The 23,606-nt window shown below is 47.7% G+C and overlaps 1 protein-coding gene across 1 annotated transcript in view; it reads right to left on the bottom strand.

Moving 5' to 3' along the window:
- Positions 1-4,449: 4,449 nt before the first annotated feature.
- LOC119449975 (gamma-aminobutyric acid receptor subunit alpha-6-like) overlaps positions 4,450-23,606 on the bottom strand; it is a 60,632-nt gene continuing 41,475 nt past the window's right edge. The window contains exons 3-9 of the mRNA XM_037713299.2: positions 21,832-21,899; positions 20,943-21,163; positions 16,441-16,523; positions 15,451-15,588; positions 14,305-14,457; positions 11,845-12,077; positions 4,450-7,230 (exon numbers count right to left, since the gene is read on the bottom strand). Coding sequence (XP_037569227.1) covers positions 6,787-7,230; positions 11,845-12,077; positions 14,305-14,457; positions 15,451-15,588; positions 16,441-16,523; positions 20,943-21,163; positions 21,832-21,899 — 1,340 coding nt within the window. The 3' untranslated portion in view covers positions 4,450-6,786. The remainder of the gene's footprint in view (positions 7,231-11,844; positions 12,078-14,304; positions 14,458-15,450; positions 15,589-16,440; positions 16,524-20,942; positions 21,164-21,831; positions 21,900-23,606) is intronic.

The raw sequence follows: 23,606 nt of genomic DNA, 5'->3' as shown, positions 1-23,606 counted from the left end.
GCACCCTGAGGCGTGCCACGGCCCGGCACTTCCTATGGGAGTGACCGTGACGCTCCGAGCGCAATGTTGCGCTGCGGTCACGCAGAAAGTCCTGAATGTAATGGAATGTTCTTTCTCCGCATCCGCCGTCATCAAGGCCCTCTAGTATGGCGGAGTGAGATATGGTATCGAAGGCCTTTTGTACGTCAAGGGCGAGCAGGATTCTGTCTAGGCGGCCCGGGGGAGGGCCGAGGACCTTCGTCTTTCAGCATGAGGAAGACGTCCTGTGCAGAGACTCCCTTGCGAAAGCCGAACATCGAATCCGGAAGAAGGCTGTTACGCTCGAGGTGATTCTCCAGCCGGGTGTACACGACTCTTTCAAAGAGCTTGCCTATGCACGATGTTAATGAGATGGGCCGCAGCTGTCCGATCTCTCGCGGCTGTCCGATCTCTTGGCGTCTCCAGCGATCCCTCTGGACAGATGCAAGCCACCAGTACGGAACCCTAAACAAAATAGATCGTGTGATTTTCACATGCCGCGAGGCCTCAATAGACGAGACCAATCATGCTTACACCGCATCAGACTTAACTACACGAACTTACTACACGAACTCCTTCTACACGAACTCCTTCTACACGAACTCCTTACTACATGAACTCCTTCAAGTGCAAGATGCAACTGACCGAATCTCCAATGTGCTTTGATTGCAATGCCCCTGATGACCTGCAACACGTCCTGTGGGAATGCTGCCGCTATGCGTTGAAGTTGTAGTCAGCGCTACACCTTCAATGGATCTCTACCTGGGAACTGCGGCATATTCTCGGTCCACGGCAAAGCACCGCCTGTGCGTTACGCGCCACTAAAGCTCTGCTGACGTTCTTGCGGGCGGCAAGGCCTTAATGAAACTTTGTAAATATTCTACAGTGTGTGTGTGTGGTGTGGGGGGGGGGGGGGTGCTGTTCAGTGTTTCTCATTGTATATATTTTAATCATCACCCAGCACTTGGAGTAGCATGTCAGGCGAATAGCCAGGCTAACATCTCCAACTCGGTCGGTGCAAGAAGAGGTCGCTGCAGTATTTGGAAGCCGTGTAAACTGATTATGTATACGGCGGCTCTTCGCTTGCTCGAAACGGCGGCATTCCTTCATGATGGTTTCGACAGTCGATAGATTTCTAAAGACCAGAAGGTTGAATGCGTCGTCCGCGATACCTTTGATAATGTGCCCAGGCTTATCCGCCTCTGGCATGGACGTGTCGATTTCATGACAGAGGGCGAGGACGTTCTGAATGTAGGAGACGTAGGACTCGGTAGTAGTTTGGGCACGCGTGGCGAGTTGTTACTTGGCGGCTAGCTGTCGACCAGTCGGATTGCCAAAAACGTCGGACAGCTTCTCTTTAAACAACTCCCAGCTGGTGGGCTCTTCCTGCGTATAATACCACGTGCGTATAGGTGCGTGTAATACCACGTTCGCGGTGTTCCGTCGAGATAGAACACGACATTGGCCCGCATTATGGTCGGATCCCACCTGCTCACCTTGCTGATGCGCTCGTACATCTTCAACCACTCTTCTACGTCAACACCATTGAGGCCGTTGAACTTGCCGGGGTCTTGCGGCTGAGGTAGAGCAACGTATTGGGTCTGCGTAGTCGGCGATGCAACTGCATACGCGGTGCCTGCTGCTGGATGCATGTTCCCAGGCTGGGCGAGACGTCCGCTGCGGAGCTCCGTGGTGAAGACGCGTACCCCGCACCTCTCACCAAAATGTCACGGGTATAAACTATTTACAAAATGTATTTACAGGAGATAATTAGACAGCAGCTGAGAACACAGAGAGGCTGTTGCCACTTCGTTGTATTCTCCGTCGTCGACATTGTCTGCTTTCCTCACCGTAACAATATCATTAAAGCATGCTTTTCTCTTTCTGACTCGGCCTTTGTGGAATTGGGGGAGCAACCAGTGTAATGTTTTGTTGCGACGCTTAAAACTGTTGACGTAGGGCCTCACTTCTACACATTTTCAGAGGAAAAGAGAGAGAGAGATAAACGGGGTGGGAAAGGCATGGAATTTAACCGGAAGAGATTCTGGTTTGCTACCCTGCACTGGGGGAAGGGGAAATTAAAGACGGAAAGAACAGCGGACAGAAAAAAGCAAACGCATGAAAAAAAGTAGAGGAGGTTGAGAACGCCCGTGAGAACTATAGCCTGAGAGTTATGGTAAAAGGCACAGACAATAATTTAGGGAAGCCTAATTTAGATCAAGGACGAAGGCCTTACTTAGCCGGCGTAATGATGTCGGATGGCGTGACTAAATTATTAGGCTCAGGAGACGCAGCAGGAATGTAACGACTGTAAGCGCTTCTAGAAATATTAAGGACATTCTCTCGAAGCAATTGTCCCCCACACTTTCGTATTCCTTCGCGTCTACACAATTTGTCAGAGAAAATTACGTCCTTTCCACGTGCGTTTTTTTCTAAATGTTCTTGAGGTAGATTGTTACCTTACGTCTCTGTCGAATAAATCAGGCGAGACGACGAGGAATGTACAGTTAGAATGAGTTGCTGATGTGGTTTACTAGATGGTTTGGTTGACGTGCTAGCCCGTAATTACAGCAAAATTTGTAGTTTTGCTTTCTTGGCTTATCACGTAGCTTTATTATTTGCTACAGCGGCTTCTTATATTGTTCTTATACCTTAAACTTGAGAGCATCAATTGCTGCAGCCGAAACGAAGCTTATTTTTAATCTTAAGAAATGTCGCGCGGATGACCTTCCTTACAGTTACAAACGACGCGCATCGTCTTAAACTCTGCGAGGTGTCCTTGCTGTGAGGTGTAGAGCTATAGCAATAGAAATAAAGTATTTTTTTCCTTCATCGAAATATGAGTGTTGCACTAACACAACATGTGATATTCACATACGATGTCTGCAATATTTTTGTGAAGTTAGGTCGGCCCGCTGCTATTGGCCCCAGTATCGTGTTTCTGCTCATGATTCTTCTCTCCATGGTCGACATCGGAAGCGTAAAAATGTCCCATCGCTTCGTGCACTAGACACCTGTAGTGCCGAACTAACTGAACAATTTAACGACGTGGTGAAGAGTTTTTTTTACTTTCTATTTAAAAATATGAAACAGCGAATGCAAAATTGAGCGGAAAAAAAAGTAAGAAACGTGACTCGGACAGCGGTTGACATCGAAGAAAGACAAGGTCTTCTGAGGTGCATTAGAGTCCATGTGGTTTACTCTTGCATAGAACCATTTACTTTGTTTCTTTTAGGACTGTACTACATTCACGATTAGCCTACATTTTTAGACGGTCCTATCTCAGGTATCGGCCTATTATTTCTTGAGTTATGTCACACCTCCGGTTCCGGTATTAGGCGCGCTTGGTTTGAATGAGCGCATCTGGGTTTCATTTCATCCTCTTTGCCCAATTCTGCGCATTAGTACTGCTCCGTAGGATAGCTCTATGCTGACTTGCTGCATCGTTCTTGTTTCAAGCTTCATTTTGACGCCTTTTCCGTTGTCCTACATGCCCTATCAGGCCTCAGATCGCCTTATTTTGACGAACGCAGTTATTAATGGGCAGCCACATACGCACCATCCTACGAAACCCAAATCTTTCTGATGTCAGCCAAAGAAAAAATTGCCTTCAAAATAGAATATTTGACTAGCACTAACCTACGTGATCAGAAAGCGGCATCATCTAGTTCTTGCGAATTGATCTGGTAATGGCAAGAATTCAGCGCACGGGGCTGTCAGACGGCCACACGGAAAACTTTATGCCAGTGAAGAGTAGGTTGATAAGAAAGGAAGGCTTCGTTCTGCAACTGGCATCAGCTGAACGCTCCACTCCAACAACTGCTGTTTTTTGGTTTTTGGTGGGGGAAGGCTGCTTCCATTCGAGCACTCCGATGTGTCGACGACCATATACCGCATAGACTCTTGTAAGGGCCGCGCCTCCAACATAGCAGCCCAAAATTTGGAAACAAATTTGCAGTGGAGAAGCAATCGCGTTCGATGCCCCGATGCCGCGCGCGCGCATCGGCGAATGTTCGCAAGCTGCGTACTTCCGCGTGCCACTACTAGATGGCGAGAGCCGGAGTGTGCACAAGATCCTGGAGTGCAGAAATCGCTGGCTGCGCCGGCACCATTTTGACCAAAACCTGCGGTCCCGTGTAAGGGCCGCACCTCATCACAATTGTGAAAAAAAAAAGTGCGGCCCTTACACGAGTCTATATGGTAGAAACGATGTGCAGTAAACAAACAGTTGTAGTTGTGCGATGTGCAGTTGTATTAACTGCGTTATTCATGCCTGGATCGTATTTTCTGCCTCTAATATTGGCATTCTCAGAGCAATTTGCCATAACAAGTTCATTATATCGCTATTATCATTCAAACTTGGTCCACCTTGGCTTACCATGGGACTATACATGGGCAGGTAAGTTACAATTGCCGATGGTTATATTCTGTACAATCTTGATTTATTAATTCTGAGAAATGTTTTCTTAGGTTTGATGGCTTGTGAGCGGTAAACAATGAAGGGCAGAGGACAAATGTTGCGATGCAAATACACAGCACAATTCAGCCTTGAATAACAATAAAAGAAGCGCAAAAAGTACTTTCTCGTCTTAGCTGCTAAACCAGCAGTACAAAATTTCACATGCTACTCACAGTTTCCATGGTGGATGAACGATTGCAGTGCCGCATTTTGTCCTACATACTCTTATAAAGTAAATTGGCACTGGAGTGGAAGTTGCTGCCGGCGTCTTTGAATCGGGAGTGCAATCATGCGAACGTACGTGTCTTTCCGCCACATATTTCTCCGCGTCAAAACATTTAAGGACATGCTTTTTGCCGCAAATCAAGACACCCACAAATGCAAGAAACATAGACGACGGCATAGGCGGCACCTTCAAACTGATTTATATTGGTTGCTGACCCAGGAATATATAGACATGCGCGCCTGCGCAGGCAGCGCACAAATCTACGATTTCCAGACGTCGAACGATATCGTCTCCGATTGGTAAAGGATAACAGAAATATTGCTAATACAGCTTGAGCTTCTTTTTTATATAGTAAGCTTCCATTAGCTCACGTTCTGTCTGATTTCTGCTTCCTACCGAGAATCTTAAATTTCCTGAAAACGTGGTTGACACATGCACGCCTTGCAGTGCACTGGCAAATGTGCCACGCCATCTCTCATTAGATTTAGGTCGGGTTCCCTGGCTCGTTCATTTATGCAGTGCCCGGTCTGTCCGATCAACTTGCGGCAAAAAAACATGTCCTTCAGCAAACACCTACAAGGCCAACAAAACAGTTCTGTCAAAACATTGTTTGCTCAGTCTTGAGCACAGTCCAGAGAGCAGTCCTGAATGGCCAGAGCGCGGCTCCTATCCCCTACCCCAGTGCCACATTAGGTTGATATATAATACTGATAACGCTACAGTAGATAACCCTTTTCAAGAGTACAAAGAGTGCCCGCGCGACTATTTGCGCAAGGCGCATGCTTGTATGGGAACAGCGAACTAGTAAGCTGGCGGCGGACGCGCCGGGAACCGGTCAAAAAAAAAAAATTGTTTGAAGCAGCGTGGTGGCCTTGTTGCACTATATCTCGCGCTCACGAGTACCAACCAATTGATACGTCAACTGTCAACGTCAATTTCACCTTCCGCTGAGCGCTAGGAGGGGCAACCACATTCAGCACATTTTCGACGTACTTTCGACGTTGCGTCATCCGGCGTGGTCGAGCTCACTTCACGCCGTGACGCAATATTCGCGCTTCTGTCATGGCCGATGCACGTGCTAACCACATGAAGCGACCTGCACTACGCGCACTAAGCGCTAAACGTAATATCGACGCTCTGACGCCGGATGACGCAATGCTGGAAATACGCCGCTATACGTCTTGCGTGGTTAAACAAATTTAATTCTTGGATATTACGTGCCAAAACCCCGATTTGATTATGATGCACGCCGTAGTGGGGGACTGCGCGTTAATGTTGACCACCTGAGGTTCTTACCGCGCACCAAATGTACGGTCCAGGCATGTTGCATTTGGCCCCTTTTGAAATGGGGCCGCTGCGGCCGGGATTTGATCACGCGCCCTCGGGCTTCGCAGCGCAACACGAAAGCGACTACGCCACCACGGGGGATCAGGTGTAGTCGCCGTGTAATAGATACGGCTGTTCGCACAACACAACACTTGCAATGGATTCACATGGCATTGTTTTCTTCCATTAATGCGGGGAGCCACGCTCGATGGAAAAAGCTGATTGCGAAGCCCGAAGCTGTCAGCGCACCAATGCTCAAAGAAGAAGAAAAAAAAATGCAGCCGATTTCCGAGTACGACGGCAGTGACTTAACAGCCCAAGACGGCGCTGAACGCTTCCGTTCTCCAATCCTCTCCTTCGTCTACTTCCAGCGGTTCGTTGTTTCCCGGAAGGGCCGTGAATGCGCGCGGCGTTCCTTTCGGGAGCACTGTTCGTCGCGTCATCACGAACTCCCAGCACGTGCGGCGGCGCACGCGGACAACATAGTGACAGCGCAGGCCACACTACAGTTTAACACCACAGGGAAAACAAAACACCGATTCACGCGGCACCACGCACACAGAAGAGTCAGCTGTCACGTAGAGTGACAGACTCGGAGAGCAAACGTGGCGCACAGCGTCCTCGTTAGAAGTCGAACGTTTAACCGGAGAGAGAAGGCGTTTTAACACGGGCGGTGGACACCTCTTACACAGGACTAAAAAGAAAAAAAAAGGAAGGAAAGGAGAAGGAGACAGAGAAAGAGCGGAAAGAGAGAGATTCAGTTTTGTGAAGGCGGGTCCTCGGGGATTTCGTCGTCCACGAAGTAGAGGAACAGCGTCCAGTACAGGATTTTGAGCACGGTGAACGTGAGGGGAAAGATGATGCGCGCCCAGGCGTCCAATTCACCGGCCACTTCGCTCGGAGTGAGGCGCTGCTCCCTCGAGGATGGCGCGGGGCCGCCGACGCCACGACTGCACCGCGCGTACGCCGTGTCCGGGTGGCTGTCGCCCAGCCGCTGCTTGGGGCCCCACCAGCGGAAGCCGAATCGCGCCAAACCCAGCGCGGGGACTCCGCGATGGAGGCGGCGTTGCCGCGTGGAGGCGTCTTCCGCTCCCGCCGCCGCCGCCGCTTCCTCCTCGGCCTGCTCGAGACGGAGCCGGATGTTTTCCGAGTCGGACGTCGCGTTGTCCGCCGTTTCCTCCTGGCCGGGCTCTTTGAGCTCCTGCCGAGGACAAAGAAGGCGGCAAGTCGTGTAAATGGCACGCACTGTGATATGACTCCATCAAAGTTGGACCGGAAAGCCAGAGGGTGGGAACCAAGGAAGAAAATAAAGAAATTAAGGAAGGGCTCAAGAATTAAAGGGATGAACTGGGACTACGGGGGATCGTTTACTTCACGACGTGATGTATACTGTCAACATTAGGATGAACACCAAATATCGTATTTGGGCTTTTACAGCAAAAATGTAAAACCCAAATGCGAGCTCTACCGCCAAATGGGTCTGTCGTGTCCGTGGAGACAAAACTCGACCAATCAGCTGGAGGCGCACGCCGTGTGCGCCACTGGGTTCCTTGCAGCACCTCCAGATGGCGCTCGCCTCCACGCATCCGAGGCAGAAGCAGCACAGCCCGTGCAGGGGAAATAAATAAAAAAGAACCAGAAAGCTCGCCTTCGTGCATAGCGTTCGCCGCAAGCGTTTCCCGGAAATATTACGGTTGCATAAGCTGCACATGCCGGGAAACGACAACTGTAACATACGAAGCAGCGTATGACGTAACAACACTTTCGTTTATAAAAGAAGAACCCGCCTAGCAATTGATTTATGTTGTGATAGTGCTATCGGAAGGCCACATACAGTGAGGACTCCTGAAGAGCAGCGTGCATACGAGGCCCGGCGAAAGTGTGGTTAAGTGCATTTCTCTTCTCTCGGGTACACTCTTAGTAGGTGCACGAAGTATAGCAGCGCAAGCCAAATCGCAGACCGTTGAAACGTCTTAGGCTAATAATTAGGCAAAGTGCATGTGAATGTCACCATGTGAATAATTTAAAGCTACGTCACAATAGGTAATCGTTCTAGTTTCGTTTACAGCTTCGCTGTCCAACCATCTTCACAGCCTGGATTTGAGACCAATATTTTTTTCTCTTAAGAGATCAAGTACACTATAAAAGAGAGGCAGCAATAGTATCGATAAAAAAGCTGCAGGGTCCAAACTGCCTTCTGAGCATGTCTTGGTAGATAGTGTTAGGAGACTTCAAGAGGAGGGTAAGGAGACGAAACCTTTGCTAAAGATGCTTTTCTTCATTCTCGCTAGCCCACTATGTTGACCTGCGTTGACCACACGGTGTTGCAAGTAGGATGGTCTGCCGGTCAGAGCATTCACTAGGATCTAAGCTACATTACCTTCACTGACCGGGGGCCAGCACCGGGCGCAAGGATATTCCGAAGCCGTCCCCTATACGGTCATCACCCACACGGTCATCAAGTATGGTCATCACTTTTGGTGCCACACATCTAGAGTGCACTGCATGAGTCTGGTGGCCTGGGCCAATCATAATGGCCTAGACTGAGGTCTCGGTGCCTTTGTAACTAGAAAATGTTATTTCATCCTGCTCACGTTTCATAGCTGTAGACAGGAAAGGAAAGAAAGAGAAAGCGAGGAGCAAGGCTGGCAACTGCCACCAGAAGGGCACAACACCTGCCTATAGACAGGTCTGTTGGCGCCAGAACGCGCACCGCGACGCAAGTCAAATGAATTTGATTGCATTGATCCAAGGAGCGGCCTCGGGGCCCGGACAATGTGCGTGATAAAATTTGCACCAGGTTGAAGAAGCAGGGTTTTCCGCGCACTTCATTTATATCCTCTGCTAATTAGTGTCTTGCTACCTAAGCTAGGTCATTAATAACTGCGAGGAATATAACACAAGGTAAAAGCATCGAACACGCTATGCAAATGTGGAAGGGGCAGGTCTCGTTCCCTACTCCCCCCCCCCCCCTCTTTTCTTTTTTTTTCTTTTCATGGTTGGCGGTCATTGCCGTCGTATTATTCATGTCACGCCGACGGCAAAGCGCCGTGGAAAATAGCCGACTTGCCATTATGGCGAGCGCACGAGCTTTATACAACTGCTTATACGCTGCTTGCAGAGTACGCGCTGGCGGCTCTGACCGTTCGGTCGGGTACCCCGACCCCGGAACGTCGTCCGGTTGTGAGGAGTTTATAAGAGGGCAACGTGTTCATGTATCAAATTGAATCACTACTTGACGCGAATGCTTGATAGTTTTTTTTGGCAAAATGGCTACCGAGCTTTACACCTTAAGGTGAGTGAGTGAGTGAGTGAGTGAGTGAGTGAGTGAGTGAGTGAGTGAGTGAGTGAGTGAGTGAGTGAGTGAGTGAGTGAGTGAGTGAGTGAGTGAGTGAGTGAGTGAGTGAGTGAGTGAGAGAGCGAGCGAGCGAGCGGCCAGTGCTTGGCGCTGCAACTCCAGATGATTCAGCAAAAGTTATCTTAACACGACCAACAGCTAGCACGCCTATACTCACTGTGTTGACTGAGTTACTATGGCGTCGTGCGAATCCCAGGCGCGGCTGCCGCATTGCCATGGGGCTGGAAATCGGAACGTCCGTGTACTTTGCTATAAATTGCACGTTAAAGAAACCCAGATGGTCAAAATTATTCTTGAGCCTTCGGCTATGGCATCGTCATGACTACCTGGGAAAGGCACCACCATCAGTTTCAAGACGTGTCACCCACATACATCGACGGCTGTGAAACTTGCTGCTCTTCGTGCTACACTTCGTCTCGTCAGCCAAGAACAACCTCGAAGACGGTCAATATTCAGTGACTCGAAGGCAGCACTGCAGTCTTTACTATCAGCCCTGCGGTATGGACCACATGAACAACTCGTATTCGAGATTAGAGAACTCATCCATACCTTGACTGAGAAAGGACAGCACGTGAGATTTCAGTGGCTTCAAAGTCATTGCGGCGTCATAAGGAATGAACACGTCGATAACGCTGCTCGGTCGGCCCTTCAAAGCGAAGAAGAGGAGTCGGTACCTTTATGAAGGTCAGATGCGGCTAGAAAACTTGGAATGCTCACCCGTTATATCCCGTTCTCCATGTGGAACACACGAAGTTTCGAAAGCAACCGGCTGCACCACCTAGACTCATCTATACGCCTTCGCATCCCAGCTGAACTCTGCCATCGTGATGCTACCCAGCTTTGTTGAATATGACTAGGAGTGGCCTTTACTAAGTCTTTTGAATTCCGAATCAGATGGGCCGACGACGCCTCGTGTGATGACTTTGGTAGCGAGGAGACTCTTTCTCTGCGATTGTCCTCGCTGTAATTTACAGAGACGATCGCTCGCAATCGCGATAGCGCGCTTTAACCAAAGACCTCTAACAGAGGAACTTATTTTAGAATGCCGACATCACAAGCTGTCGTAGCGGAGCACGACGAGGCCACTGTTGCAGTTTTTAAGGGCAACAGACTTGGACAAGCAACTGTAATTTGAACAGATGTTTCATCATCATCATTATCAGCCTATATTTTATGTCCACTGCAGGACGAAGGCCTCTCCCTGCGATCTCCAATTACCCCTGTCTTGCGCTAGCGTATTCCAACTTGCGCCTGCAAATTTCCTAACTTCATCACCGCATCTGGTTTTCTGCCTACCTCGACTGCGCTTCCCTTCTCTTGGTATCCATTCTGTAACCCTAATGGTCTCGAGCTTCTTTGTTAACCCCCAAGTATCTGCCCCATATGTTAGCACCGGTAGAATGCAATGATTGTACACTTTTCTTTTCAATGACAGTGGTAAGCTCCCAGTCAGATGTTTATAGTGCTTCAAGTGCTACTGTACTGTGCGGTGACAGTATGCGGTGACAGTGACCAAATATGATTGTGTGTCTGTGCTCCTTTATCTCAAATTTCCTGTCGCTTAAGCTTCCCTCCCCTCTCTCCCCAGCGTAGGGTCGCAAACCAGATCTTCCCATCTGGTTAACTTCCCCGCCTTTCCTCTTTTTTATATATCTCTCTCGGGACGTTAAACTGCCATGTTCTTTTTTCTTTTTTTTACTCTTTTTTCTTTACAGCGAAGCGGTCTATGGCTAGAGTTCTATGCATTGTTTCGTGTCCGTCAACAGATCTGCGTGTGCAAAAACTCAGCTCCCGCATTTCATGCAAACTCGCTTCATTTTATGCAAAAGCTTATATGTCTCATCACTTGGATATGCATTTTCAGTAGATAAGTTATCAATAGGCACCGTTATCAAAATCAGTATACTCTCAGGTATTTAATAATAGTTTCTCAAAGATTTGCCGCTGTGTAACCCGCGTCGGCCATGTGTACGCACGCACCGTCCTCCCTTTGTCGTCGTTCCAAGCACTTGCGTGCCTAGTTTCCGTCCGCTCTCCTGGTGTGGCGGTCCCGTCGCGCGTTTCTAGATTCCTCCGGCTCTTGGAGGTGGCGATGTGTGTGTGCGTGTGTGTGTGCGTGTGTCTTTCTTCGGAATGAGCGCCGTCGCCACACAAGAGAAAATTTGCTCATGCCTTTGAATCAAAATTCTATGTCACCTCTATGCCATCAGCTAAACTGCTTCGCCGGTAATCCACCATCACAGCAGTGAAATAGCGCGTTTTTTTTCTTTTTTTTTTACGTGGGCAGGACTTTATATTATCCAGCTGTAAGCACCGCAATAAGGGTGGGAAGTACCATAGATGAAGGCATAGACGTCGCTGTCGGGCGTTCTGCCAGACCAATGCATATTATGCGTTAGCTTGTACCGACGGACGACACAAGCTATGAGAACAGGAAAGCAAGCATCAATTCATTACCTTAGCGAGATCTCGGCGCTCCTCCTTCTGAGCGAGGGCTTCGAGTCGCTTGCGCTCGCGGTTGAGGAGGAAGCGCTCGATGTAGTTGACGCATGCGTACTCGACGAGTGCCGTGAACACGAAGGTGAAGCACATGATGATGAACCAGTCGAGCGCCGTCGCGTAGTCCACTTTGGGGAGCGACGCACGGCCCCCGAAGCCCATCGTCACCAGTGTCAGCACTGTGGTGGCGCCTGCGTCGTTCGAGCATGAGTGCCCGAGAAAGCAAGATGACATTTCGATAGCAGTGAAATCACTGCTTCCGACAAGTTACTACCACCAAAATTGCGCTCATGCAACCAACACACTTCCCCAGAGAATAAACATTAGGTGAAGGCCAATTAAAGACATCGCTTCTCGTAAAGCTTCAAGTAGGTCTTTAGGCCACTGGCCGACAGGTTTCGACTTGCTGCTCCGTCTCTCGGTCTCATTTATCGCATTATTTTTGCAGCGAGCAAGGCTATGTTTTTACCTTGCTGCAGAAATGTCCTGTAAGGATTGAGGTGCATGCCGAGCCTGGCGGAGTACTCTGATCGTTTTCAGACAAGTGTCAATGACACCCCTCGTGGAAGGGATACATTTTGACTCGATCATCGTCACAATCAGCTTTTCTTTTTGTTACTGCTACTGAATATAGTGACAAATTATTCACCATATTGCACTTAACACACTTCGTTTACGTTGTCGTGACTTCTTTTCGTTCACTATGTTCGCATTGTGTGCGCCGACTGGCGACCTCGTGGACGACACAGCCGAGTGCTGTCTTAATGCTGACGTCGGAAGTTCAGCACCCTGATGGACTATGAGTATGAGGGTTCTATTGCAACGTAGCCTGATGACGGGTGACGAATTGTGTTCCATCCTTTTCATTTTTTTTCTGCCACAAAATGCCAAAGATTGTTTGGAGCCTTTTTACGTCGAATGTAAAGATATCGTGCTAAAGTGCTCCAATTGAACTGATGGACGTTTGCATGATTAAAACATTTGTCTAGCGTTCGACGTACTTTCTATTTTTACTGCACATTCAGTGTTCCACAACAGTTAGTTTCAGCCAAGAGAATACCGAAGCTGAGGACCCACACGTTTTTAACAGCAAATGCTTGATGTAGAAATTAGCAACCAGCTTGGCGAAGGTGGCAAGCTGTTGCACTTCGAGAGTGATTACCTTTCTTACAACACAAGCACGAATTTCTGTTTTTTTTTTCATTGCGGTGTTGCGTTGCAAGCCAACAACGACGCAGTTGAAGGATTTATTGGACAACATGAATTTAGAGTTAATCTGAAGCAGGAGTCCATAACACAGTTACGACCTTGTAGAGGCAAGTTCACTCTCGCGCAGCATGTACCAGGTTAGAAAACGTGTTCGAAAAGTTAAGGGTCGGAAACTAAGAAAACGTTGCATGTGCCAGTTTGGCAGTGCTACTTTACCACGAACAGCTGTCTAAAACTGAACCGCGCAAAAATATACAGGGGATCACGCGATTGTACACACTGTCTAGATCATCACGAAGGAAATCGGCTTAGCCTTGGCAGTGCCGCAAAAGCTGCTATGGGTACAGCGGGTTACGAATTTGATGACGTGCCCCCATCTGGGTGCATTGTCATTTGTCACTTAAAAGCCTACTGCACTTATCGTTTCACGCCGACAACAATCGCGTTTCATTTTTGATCAAATCTACAATTTATACTATAGTGCTAACACTATTCACCGAGACTCACCGATCCAACTAACGCGCAAATGACATCCTGATGATCCCCAGGTGGTCGAAATTAATCCGGAGCCCTTCACTACTTCGTGCCTCATAATCAGAACTGGTTTTGGCACGTAAAGCCCCAGAAAGAAGAAGAAAGATATCCTGATAGGAGCGTGACCATTAGGAAATGCGGAAACTTATGTGTACTCCTTCCAAGTGAACTCATGTAGACAAAGTTCAGCATATTTTTGCTCCACGTGAAACGTTGGACCCGCCGTGGTTGCTCAGTGGCTATGGTGTTGGGCTGCTGAGCACGAGGTCGCGGGATCGAATCCCGGCCACGGCGGCCGCATTTCGATGGGAGCGAAATGCGAAAACACCCGTGTATATAGATTTAGGTGCACGTTAAAGAACCCCAGGTGGTCCAAATTTCCGGAGTCCCCCACTACGGCGTGCCTCATAATCAGATCGTGGTTTTGGCACGTAAAACCACATAATTAAAGAAACGAATGGCGGTGTGCGGATGCCGCAATGTTTTGCTATGGAAGCGAACAGCGCAGTTCAGCAACCCGAACCATCTTCGGGAAGCGAAGGTAAGTCGTATACGACTAAGGCGGCAACCAAGGCACCAATAGAAAGAGGCAAAGAAAAGATACTGGGCATGAGAGCCGTTGAGAATTGCTCCACTGAGACGTGAAGAAGCGCAGCAAGACTTGAAGCGACAGACCTACAGCGACGCGGCCAGCGGCATCGCTGCGGTTGATCCAGAACGCAACCCAGGAGGCACCGACGATCATGGAGCAAGGTGCGTAAATTTGAAGGATGAAGTAGCCACGCCGACGGCTTAGGATGAAGCGGGCCATGAGTGAAGAACGTACTTCTGCACAGAAAGAGAGAGAGAGAGAGAGAGAAGGAGAAAATGTCCCGTTAGCACATATGTCTGTTCGGGGTAGGTTTTATTTTCTAATAGGAAGAGTAAATGAGGGAGTAGGTGAATGTACCGGCTCTTTTCTGTGTGATGCCTCGGCGGTGACCATGTAGAAACATCTGTGCGGCTGTGCAACTGCGTACGGGTCTTTTCTAAAGCAGGTATGTTCCAGTGTTGATTGTGCCACCTCAAGCATTTGACTGTTTAATAGTAGAGTTGCGTAGTGTAAGTATCACTTTCAACAAAACCTTAAAGCCAAATTGCGGAAGGGTTTTCTTCGTTAAAACTCTTCAGCATTCTTTGAGTGCTTTGGCTAATATGTTTGCTATGACAATTGGACCCTGCCTGTTCTTACGAGCGACACTTGCGTGTGAAGTGCTTTATGAATAGAGCCCTGGTTCATAGGAAAACGACGGCGAGAAATATAATACGAGTTTCATGATGCCTTAACTTTTAGCCAAGTGGGTCTTAGGGGAATCCTGGAGTGAAGAAAATAGATGACGTGTGTTTTTTTTATGATCATATTTGACTTTCTTTTTGCTGTTGTGCATTTGCATCAAGGCAAATGATAAACACTCACTCAGCACCCTTTTCTGCTTCAGAAAACATTGAGGCGTAGGCTAATATACACGCTGTATACACGTGATGTGACGAACATGACATTAGTGATTTATTAAAATACTCCACAGCTGTATTACAGACAAGCGAATTGAGACAACGCGTCGCCTTTCACCACGCTCGGGGGACAGCATTTGGGTGGCTTCGATGTTGTTAGTGAGTAACCCGTATACCAAGACCGAATAGTCATAGAGAAGCGACATTACTCTGACTGCAAAGTTATTCCCTGAAAGTATGTGATTTGGGAGCTATTTATCTTGGCTATAATATAATGATGGATATGTTTAGCTGGGAACAACAAACAGAGATACACACGAAGATGCTAACCGCCGCCGGGTCCATACGTAGTCAAGTTGGTCACTGTGACATTCAGAAATTCATATTGTGACAGGGTGACGTCGGGTGATATCACAACGGGTTCCGGACCTTTCCACTTGAACACCACTTCTTTCGACGAATAGGCAACTGGAATGAAATCCATAACAAGAAACGAGTTTAGTAAGAGTACCGACACCGACAGACCTTCCGTGCTCAGCTGATTGCTAGTTCATAAATGTCTATCAACACAGCATTGAAATATAGGGATTTCTCTTTTCCGAACGCGTGCTATACGGGATTTTCAGCAATTCTTGCGGCAGTGACTTCGTCAATAGCTTTCTCGCTAATACCAAGAATGGCCACTGGAACAATATTTACACGTGCCGACTATCTTATACAGCTCCCCAAGCCACATTCTTCAATGTATCTCTTAAATACATAGCATGGCAACAAGAGAGACCAGTGGCAACGCATGGTATTGTATAACTCAAACAGTGAGTGACAACTAAAATTATCTTTGGTAAATGATAAAAGTCTCATGAGATAGAGGTGGCGCTTCCTTACATGAAAATCGTAGTACAGTCGTAGCAAGTATGAAGTAACGCGAGATAACTGTAGTACAGATAGAAGAGATAAGCCGAGAAGGGATGTCAGAAAAGTTTACGCGAGTGGCTCTGAAGGTTTTTATAAGTCCCAAGTACGCACGTATACGCGTAGATATGCGGCCTTTGTCATTGCGTAACTGAATCGAAACGCTATCTCCTTAGACTATTTCATATACGTCAGTGTGACGATCGGTAGGGTGCGTAGCCCGTCTCCTTCAGCAACGACTTCAAGAAGCTGAATACACGCGAGCAGTCAAACCCTAAACGAACACCTGCACGTATGTTGCGAGAAACAAAGAAAAAGAAAAGAAACAGAAAAAAAGAGATAAAAAAACAACAGGAGAGAGTGAAAAGGAAGAGAGCAAGGAAGAGAACCGGCAAAAATGACACTCACAACTTCCGATCTCCAGCGGACAGGCCTGCGTGTCCAGTGGATACTTCCGGAGGTGCATTGGGCAGCTTGCTTTTATGGTAAGCCTGAAAGAAGATGATATTCACCGAAGGATTGTTGCTGTATACCTACGTTACTGAGGGTATCTGAAAATGCTTGTTCGTGTGATAGGCACGCCGTCACAAAATCATGCCGTTCACGCCTACCGATTTTAGTGCACATCATATAATTACATTTAGCCTCATTATTAGAACCAAATAAAACATGGCTATACACTTTCAAACAAGGAAGACTTTCGCAGGAAGGTCGTCGCTTGAAGAGATTAACGGCGTTCGAAGGAGAGCTCTGGATGTAACGTTTAATCAAGAGGATTTCTCTTCGTCCCGCTGGTCCCACGACTGCATCAGGGGTCGGACGAGACGTCACACAATCTATCCTGCACAGTCTTCAGCTGGCACACACAAGGTAAAATTAAAGCTTTCTGACGTCCAACTGATTTGTCACTCATCAAATATTGAATCCGAGCTCAACTCACATCTTAGCGCTGCCTATCTGAGCCGTGAGCACTTGAATTTATTTATTATTATTATTATTATTATTATTATTATTATTATTATTATTATTATTATTATTATTATTATTATTATTATTACAAAGCTCTGTAATACAGGAATTCATGTGAGGGATACCTATAAGTGTCACGAGGAGACGTAATAGACCACCGTATAATCGGCCATTAGCAATGCCTCTATAGGAACCTGCTTGCAAGCGAAGCATGCAGAATTGTAATTCGTTGTGCAACTAAATCCTAAGATAATGCTTCAGTATTGACGCTAACTGTTTTTAAACCTTCTAACATGGAGAAGGTCGTGTTAGTAAATTTTCGATGATGACAATCTCGCAAGGTATCTGCACCCACGCTGTCACTCATCCGGCCCTCCGCCTAAGAGAACACGACTTGGCGTCAGGGTAATCTGATAAACACAAAACGGGCACAAATCTCTACAATTAAAAAGATGAATTAACATATGTGCCACGATTGCTTATTTCTCTGCCATGCGGTGAGGCAGTTGACCTGATATAGGTCAGATATTAGGCTCCTAAAAAGTTCTTTTCTTTTTAATGAGATGAAAATCTTAGTATCCGCATGACGTAACCATAGCGGTGTGTTATCTAGAGCTGAGGAGACGTTTCTGTGCCGCTTGTGGCTTGACGTGACCTTCACGAATGCTTACTCCTTTCCGATCGGAATGGCCAACAGCCCTGCATGCGATAACTGAAGCTGCGAGGGGACAATCACCCACCATCTCTGCGAGTGCCCCCGCTTCAGTGCACCCAGGAAAGAACTTTCAAAAGTGTTAGATAGACTTGACAAACGCCCTTTGTCGGAGGAAAGGGCCTTGGGATGCTGGCCGAGACCATCCTCAGCACAGAAGGCCCTGAAAGCATTGTTAAGCTTCTTGCGGAGAACTGGTGTTAGAGACAGACTATAACAGTGTCGTATTCGCCTCCCCTTTTTCCCTTTTTTAATTCTCCTTTCCTTTTTTTATTGCGATAGCAATTATATGGACACTCCAAGCAGATTTCTGCCGTCACCGTCGCCGTCGCCGTGAGGTTCCGCATAAAGGCCAAGGGCGCTAAAATCTTCGCCGCGCGCCGTATACTGTATGTGCGAGTGAAAGCGTGCGAAGGGCGCGCGCTTTCACGGAGAGCGAACGCGCGGCGGAGAACAAACGCGATGTCTTCCGTCGCGCGAAAAGTCGCGGGGGTTTGGGTGTGGGAGGGAGGGAGGTGGGGCGGCATTGTGCTGCGGCACCAACTGCTTATCTTGCGACCACGCGCAAGGGGAATTGGTGACTCAATATCGCACGCGAAAGGAGGCAAGCGGGAAGGCAGTGCGGGAGGGAGGGGGTGCGGCTTCTACTCTGCCAGCACAATTCGGCACACGCCCAGAAAAAGAAAAAAAATTAGGGGTTGCTTCAGGCTAAGGGGTGCGAAGACTGTACAAACAGCGAAGCTGGTGGCCCTTCCCTAGCTATACCTTTGCTTTCCTTTGCTTAAGTTGGTTTGGCTTGGCTGGTTCTTAGCCAAACTTAGCCGACCCCGAGTATCGGGACGATACTCGTGTTCTAAAGGCCACTTTATAGTCCGACGTAGCGTTGACGCGCGAGCGCGCTCGGCACGGGGACGCCACGCCAGCGAAAGCGCAACACTGTATAGTCTGGTGCGAGGCGTGGCTGACGTATCCGGCGTTCGTCGGCGTGCCCCGGCTGCAGCCGGCGTCGAGATGCGACATGCTGCATTTCACACCGGCCTCGTCACCCAGAATGGACAGCATCCGCGTCTCGTCGAGCAAGATGGGCTGATGGATACTGGTGGCGGCACTTGCAGCGAGTTCGCAGTTTCGTATCATCCTTCTTCTTCTGCCTGGGGTTTTACGTGCCAAAACCAGATATGATTATGAGGCACGCCTTAGTGGAGGGCTCCGCTTTAATTCTGACCACCTGGGGTTCTTTAACGTGCACTACAGAGGGTGGTAAGCTCGCCGAGCGATGACTTAACGTGCGTCGCCTAGCAGTGCCCCGCACCAGCTGTTAGAGGTGTTGCTAGGCAACACGTGGTGACATCATCGTGAGGCGCAGTTTTTTGTTCGCACTACGCGGCCTAACCAAGAGCTTAAACAGCTCCGCTGTTAAAAAAGAAAGGTCGTTGCTACATATTTCACCCTTAAGAATGAATAAGAAACACCAAGTAATGTTTAACACTATGCTTTGAATCGCATTCAGCAAAACGGATCTAATTTTATGCGCTCCAAGTGAATACGGGAGTCAATTCATTAGACGCAGCCAACTGTTGTTAGTCATACCGACGACTTCACCGAAAGAAAATTGATTCTCATTTTTCTTTAGTTTAAATGGTGCAAGCTAGGCCCGTGAGCCTCAGCATCGTCCTACGTCGTTTATTCTTTCGGAAAATTGTGAAACAATGTAAAGAGATTTGGACGCGGATCATTGCTCTCGCTGCAGCAGAAAAATTAATTAGTCGCACCGGGGTATATATTATGCTGTTCCTCAAAGAAAAAGTGTCATGACTGTTACACGTGGGATTTATGGGGGCACTAAAAATTTATAAGTGGCTTTAAACAGTACACGCATAGCAGCGTAAAAGTAAAAAAATAAAAAGAATATGAGATAAATAAAATTTTGAAAACGTCGTGCAGAAGGTCAGAGTGGAACTCAAGATGCCGTACTAGGCGGCGCTTCTTCCCTGCTGCAGAGAAAGCTTATGCAATGCCAGTAATAATCATTCAGAAGCTTTAACATTTTTGAAGGTACAGAGTGGTTCGCTGTTAAACGGAACACTTGAGTGCAGAGCATGCCCGGATTTGTCTCTCTCGCAAGAGTACAACCTGCTATAGATTTGTAGCAAGTAACTTATAGTTGGTAGCTCTGACTCCTTTCAGCACACCTGTTCAGTGTACTGACATTGATTTCGCAGCCACTAGTAGCTAGGGCGTCAGCAAAGCGAGAGCCTCACATTTGAATGTTTCCTTTAACAGTGGACCGCACTGTACATGCCAACTGCTGTGACCATTATTGACGAGTTCATCCAAGAGGCCAGGCAATATTGCTCCGGATATATTACCGACATAACATTTCTTCAATAGCGAGCACAGGTTGCACTGTGCACTTTACACAAAGTTCCAAAGTTCCAAAGAGATGCAAGCCTATAAGCCTTCATTTTGGGGTTTTAAGTGCCAAAACCAGTTCTGATTATGAGGCACGCCGTAGTGGAGGGCTCCGGATTAATTTTGGTCACCTGGGGTTCTTTAACATGCACTACAACGCAAGTATACGGGCGTTTTTGCATTTCCCCTCCATCAAAATGCGGCCGCCGCGGCCGGGATTCAATCCCGCGAACTCGTGATCAAGCCTATGAGCCTGGGATAAGCTCCAAGATGTACCGGCGCACAAGTGAAAACAACACGCAAGTGAGATGACGCGTTCCTGATTAGACAGTAAAGGTTAAAACCTGGATGCACAGTATGCATCATAAAAAAGTTGTATACTATTCCACGCGTTCTTCGAGTTAGAAACTAAAGTTCGGGCAGCTTTAGTTTGTCTTAGTTTGGAAGTTAAAAAAAAATATTGAACGAGCATATACCGCAGATCCCTGTTCGAGTGGATTGCTGCGGAGGAGGACGTTATTTGCGACAAATCGCAATTTTCAGTGACTAATTAAAGGGATCTGTTACGCAACTTTTGAATGGTTTACGTTTGTACAGAGCAATTGAAGGTCTAGAGTAGTTATAACGCCATGCCTGCTTAGCCCGAATCCTAAGTCTAGCGCTGCATTCGAGATATCCATCCCCAAAATCAGCCGAAATATGCATTGGCTTTAGAGTTAAAGTATTACCGGATAGCCTGAAGCACGTTTTTTTCTAAACTGTAAACTGAAACGCCAATGTATTTCGCAGTACACTGACGCATATCCCTTGAACGTACCTCATGGAGTACATGAGTCGACCGTCGTGGAACAGGCGGACGAACTTGTTTGGCACGGTGACCTTGTGGAGATAGGAGCTCTTCCCGTTGAAGAAGTACGTGTCTGGCGTCCATACGAGCTCCAGGAACTGCCAGCTGACCGAGAGCACCTTGGTGTCGCCGTGGAAGCTGAGCCGGCGGTCGTACCACGTCTGCCGGAAGTAGCAGTCCATCGAAAACATCTGCGAAAGCGAGGTGGTGCATGATTTGTCGATATTTAAACGAATGATAGCGACTGTACATGTACATTTGTAAAGTCAACCACAAAAGTTTACGGACCACGGGATCTCAGAAAACGTTCAATTTCCGAGTAGCCTGCAACAGTAGTCAGTAAAACCGAACATTACAATGTTGTCCACATTTACTGCTAGAGAGTGTACATGCGAATACTAGGCTGCGTTGTGAGGCTGCGAAGATATTCAGTTTTTTTCTCAGATGTCGTGTTCCGCAAAATTTTGTGGTTGACTGTAGGCGATAACACAAATAAGAAAAATAGCTGCATGCAAGTGGTACTAATTGTGTGCGACTAACAGTTTTGTTAACCATTTGTTAGAATTTCAATGATTAAGTCACAGAGTCTGTTCTAAACTGATGGATGACACTCCCCGGCAATGAAGGCCGAAAGTGGCTGGTATGATTGTTGTACGTTTTTGTTTTTCTACGTGCGCCTGTACTTCTTTTAAACTATTAAACACCAGATCCGAAAAAATATACTTCCTTCGTATATATATGTATCACCATCATGCGATTTCTGTGTGAAGCATCACTGATTGAAGCTTGGGGGTAAACAGAGGCAGCGGCGTAAAGCATTAAAAAAATGTAGATAGGAATGCGAGCTACACAGACATACCATCTCGTTTTCCGACACCGGCCCGAAGCTTCTGATGAGAATGTCCGTGAGGATCTCCGTCGGGGGACCTGGAATTGTGACAAAATTAGACGCAGACTCGCAGGGGGCCACGCATCACTTTCCGAGAGCGGAAACCTTCCGAATAAAAGCAGAGTGGAAGAGGGCTGCACGTCAAAAGCATTTTCAAGAAACTGCAGCGCCGACTCGGAGGAAGGTAAACAGGTCGTGAGAGGCGCATGCCTCAGTCAGTTGCAATGGACTGGAACTGTCGTGGAAGCATGCACGTTCAAAACAAGTCGATACCTCTGCGGAGAGTGCGTCCTTTGCTGATATTTAGAGAAGCGTTGCAGCGCTCCGACTTTACTTTTTTTTTTATAGAGGAGTCGGAAAGATTTGTAATAGCAATTCCTCGACGTGAGATGCTATTTGGTCTTTCTGGAAACCTCTAAATAAGAGTCTAGTAGATGCGTGCGGTACTGTGCGATTGCGCTAATTGAGTTCCATAACGTGCAAGAGATTAGAATATTTTAAAACATACAATGTCGAACATCTTTGAGTTGACCCCTTTCATATAGAGGATATTTTAACGGTCTACAGATGCTTTGAGAATCATCTTTGTGTCGTGACGGAGGGGGAGCTGGAGTTACAGGCACCCCAACCTAAGCCGTTTTCCGAGCGCTGCAACGCGAACTCGGAAAGGAGTGAACATGAGCTCCAAGATCCTGCAGACACCTGCACGATGCCCGATCTCAGAGGCCACTGGTGTGACGCTTTCCACTTACCACTGGGCATTCCCCACTCTACTGGAGCTGGTATGCGCAGTCAGTGCTCAGCGATTGAAACGCGATACTCAGAGCGCGTGGCTGCCGGCAATTTCTGTGCCACCGATGGGTGCTGGAGACACCGGGCTGATGCATTCTTGCATCACACGAAAGCGACTATCTTTGTGAGGAAATGCGACTGCATTCGGGCCCTCAGTGATCACCCAGCGCTTACCAGTGGTTCAAAAAGCGGCGGCGGCACGCATGCGGTCCGAGTATCGTGTTTCAATCGATGAGCACTGTACAAATTTTTTTTAGCGGGCTCTTAATGTATTGCTACTGACTATTGCACGCGCATCGGCTGGTATTCATGTTCCGGCTGGTATCGATGCAAAGCGGATCCACACGACAACCACACACGTGAACAAAAGTGGCAATGAAACGTGTGCTTAACCAATCGATCATATGCTCGAATGGTGGCTATGCTTGCTGCTTAAGCTCAACTCTTGCTTGAGCTGAGATCGTAGCGATAGCAGTAATAACAAATATGATTTATCTTTGCGCTATTTGTTGTTATATGACCAACCGATCCGACGTTTACTGTCGTGATAAAGCCCGCACCAGTAGCGACCACAGGTGGCACTCGGGCGGGGATACTGATTGCGTCAGAAAGAGGCTACGTGCACCTGTAGCTCTCCGCGGCTACCTCGTCACCCCCCTTCCACATCTATGGGTCGGTAATAACTAAGGATGCTCCGCTGACTCCATAATGGGAGTTTGGCCATCTTTGTTCTATGTCAATGGCATATGCAAAATACCACATACATACAATATTCTGCTCTACGCCGATGATACGAATACATACTTCACTGATTCAAATTTAGCAAATATAAAAGAAAAGGGAAAATTTTGGCTAGCGGAGCTTTTTCTGGGGCTAGAAGCAAATCAGATTGAACGGAATATTACAAGAACACAAAAGTACATAGTATTAGAGCTCGAAATCTTGCTATTAGG

This window comes from Dermacentor silvarum, chromosome 4, assembly GCF_013339745.2.
Source record: "Dermacentor silvarum isolate Dsil-2018 chromosome 4, BIME_Dsil_1.4, whole genome shotgun sequence".
Lineage (NCBI taxonomy): Eukaryota > Metazoa > Arthropoda > Arachnida > Ixodida > Ixodidae > Dermacentor > Dermacentor silvarum.
The sequence above is the reverse complement of the archived record's forward strand: the minus strand, read 5'-3'. Positions and strand labels throughout refer to the sequence as shown.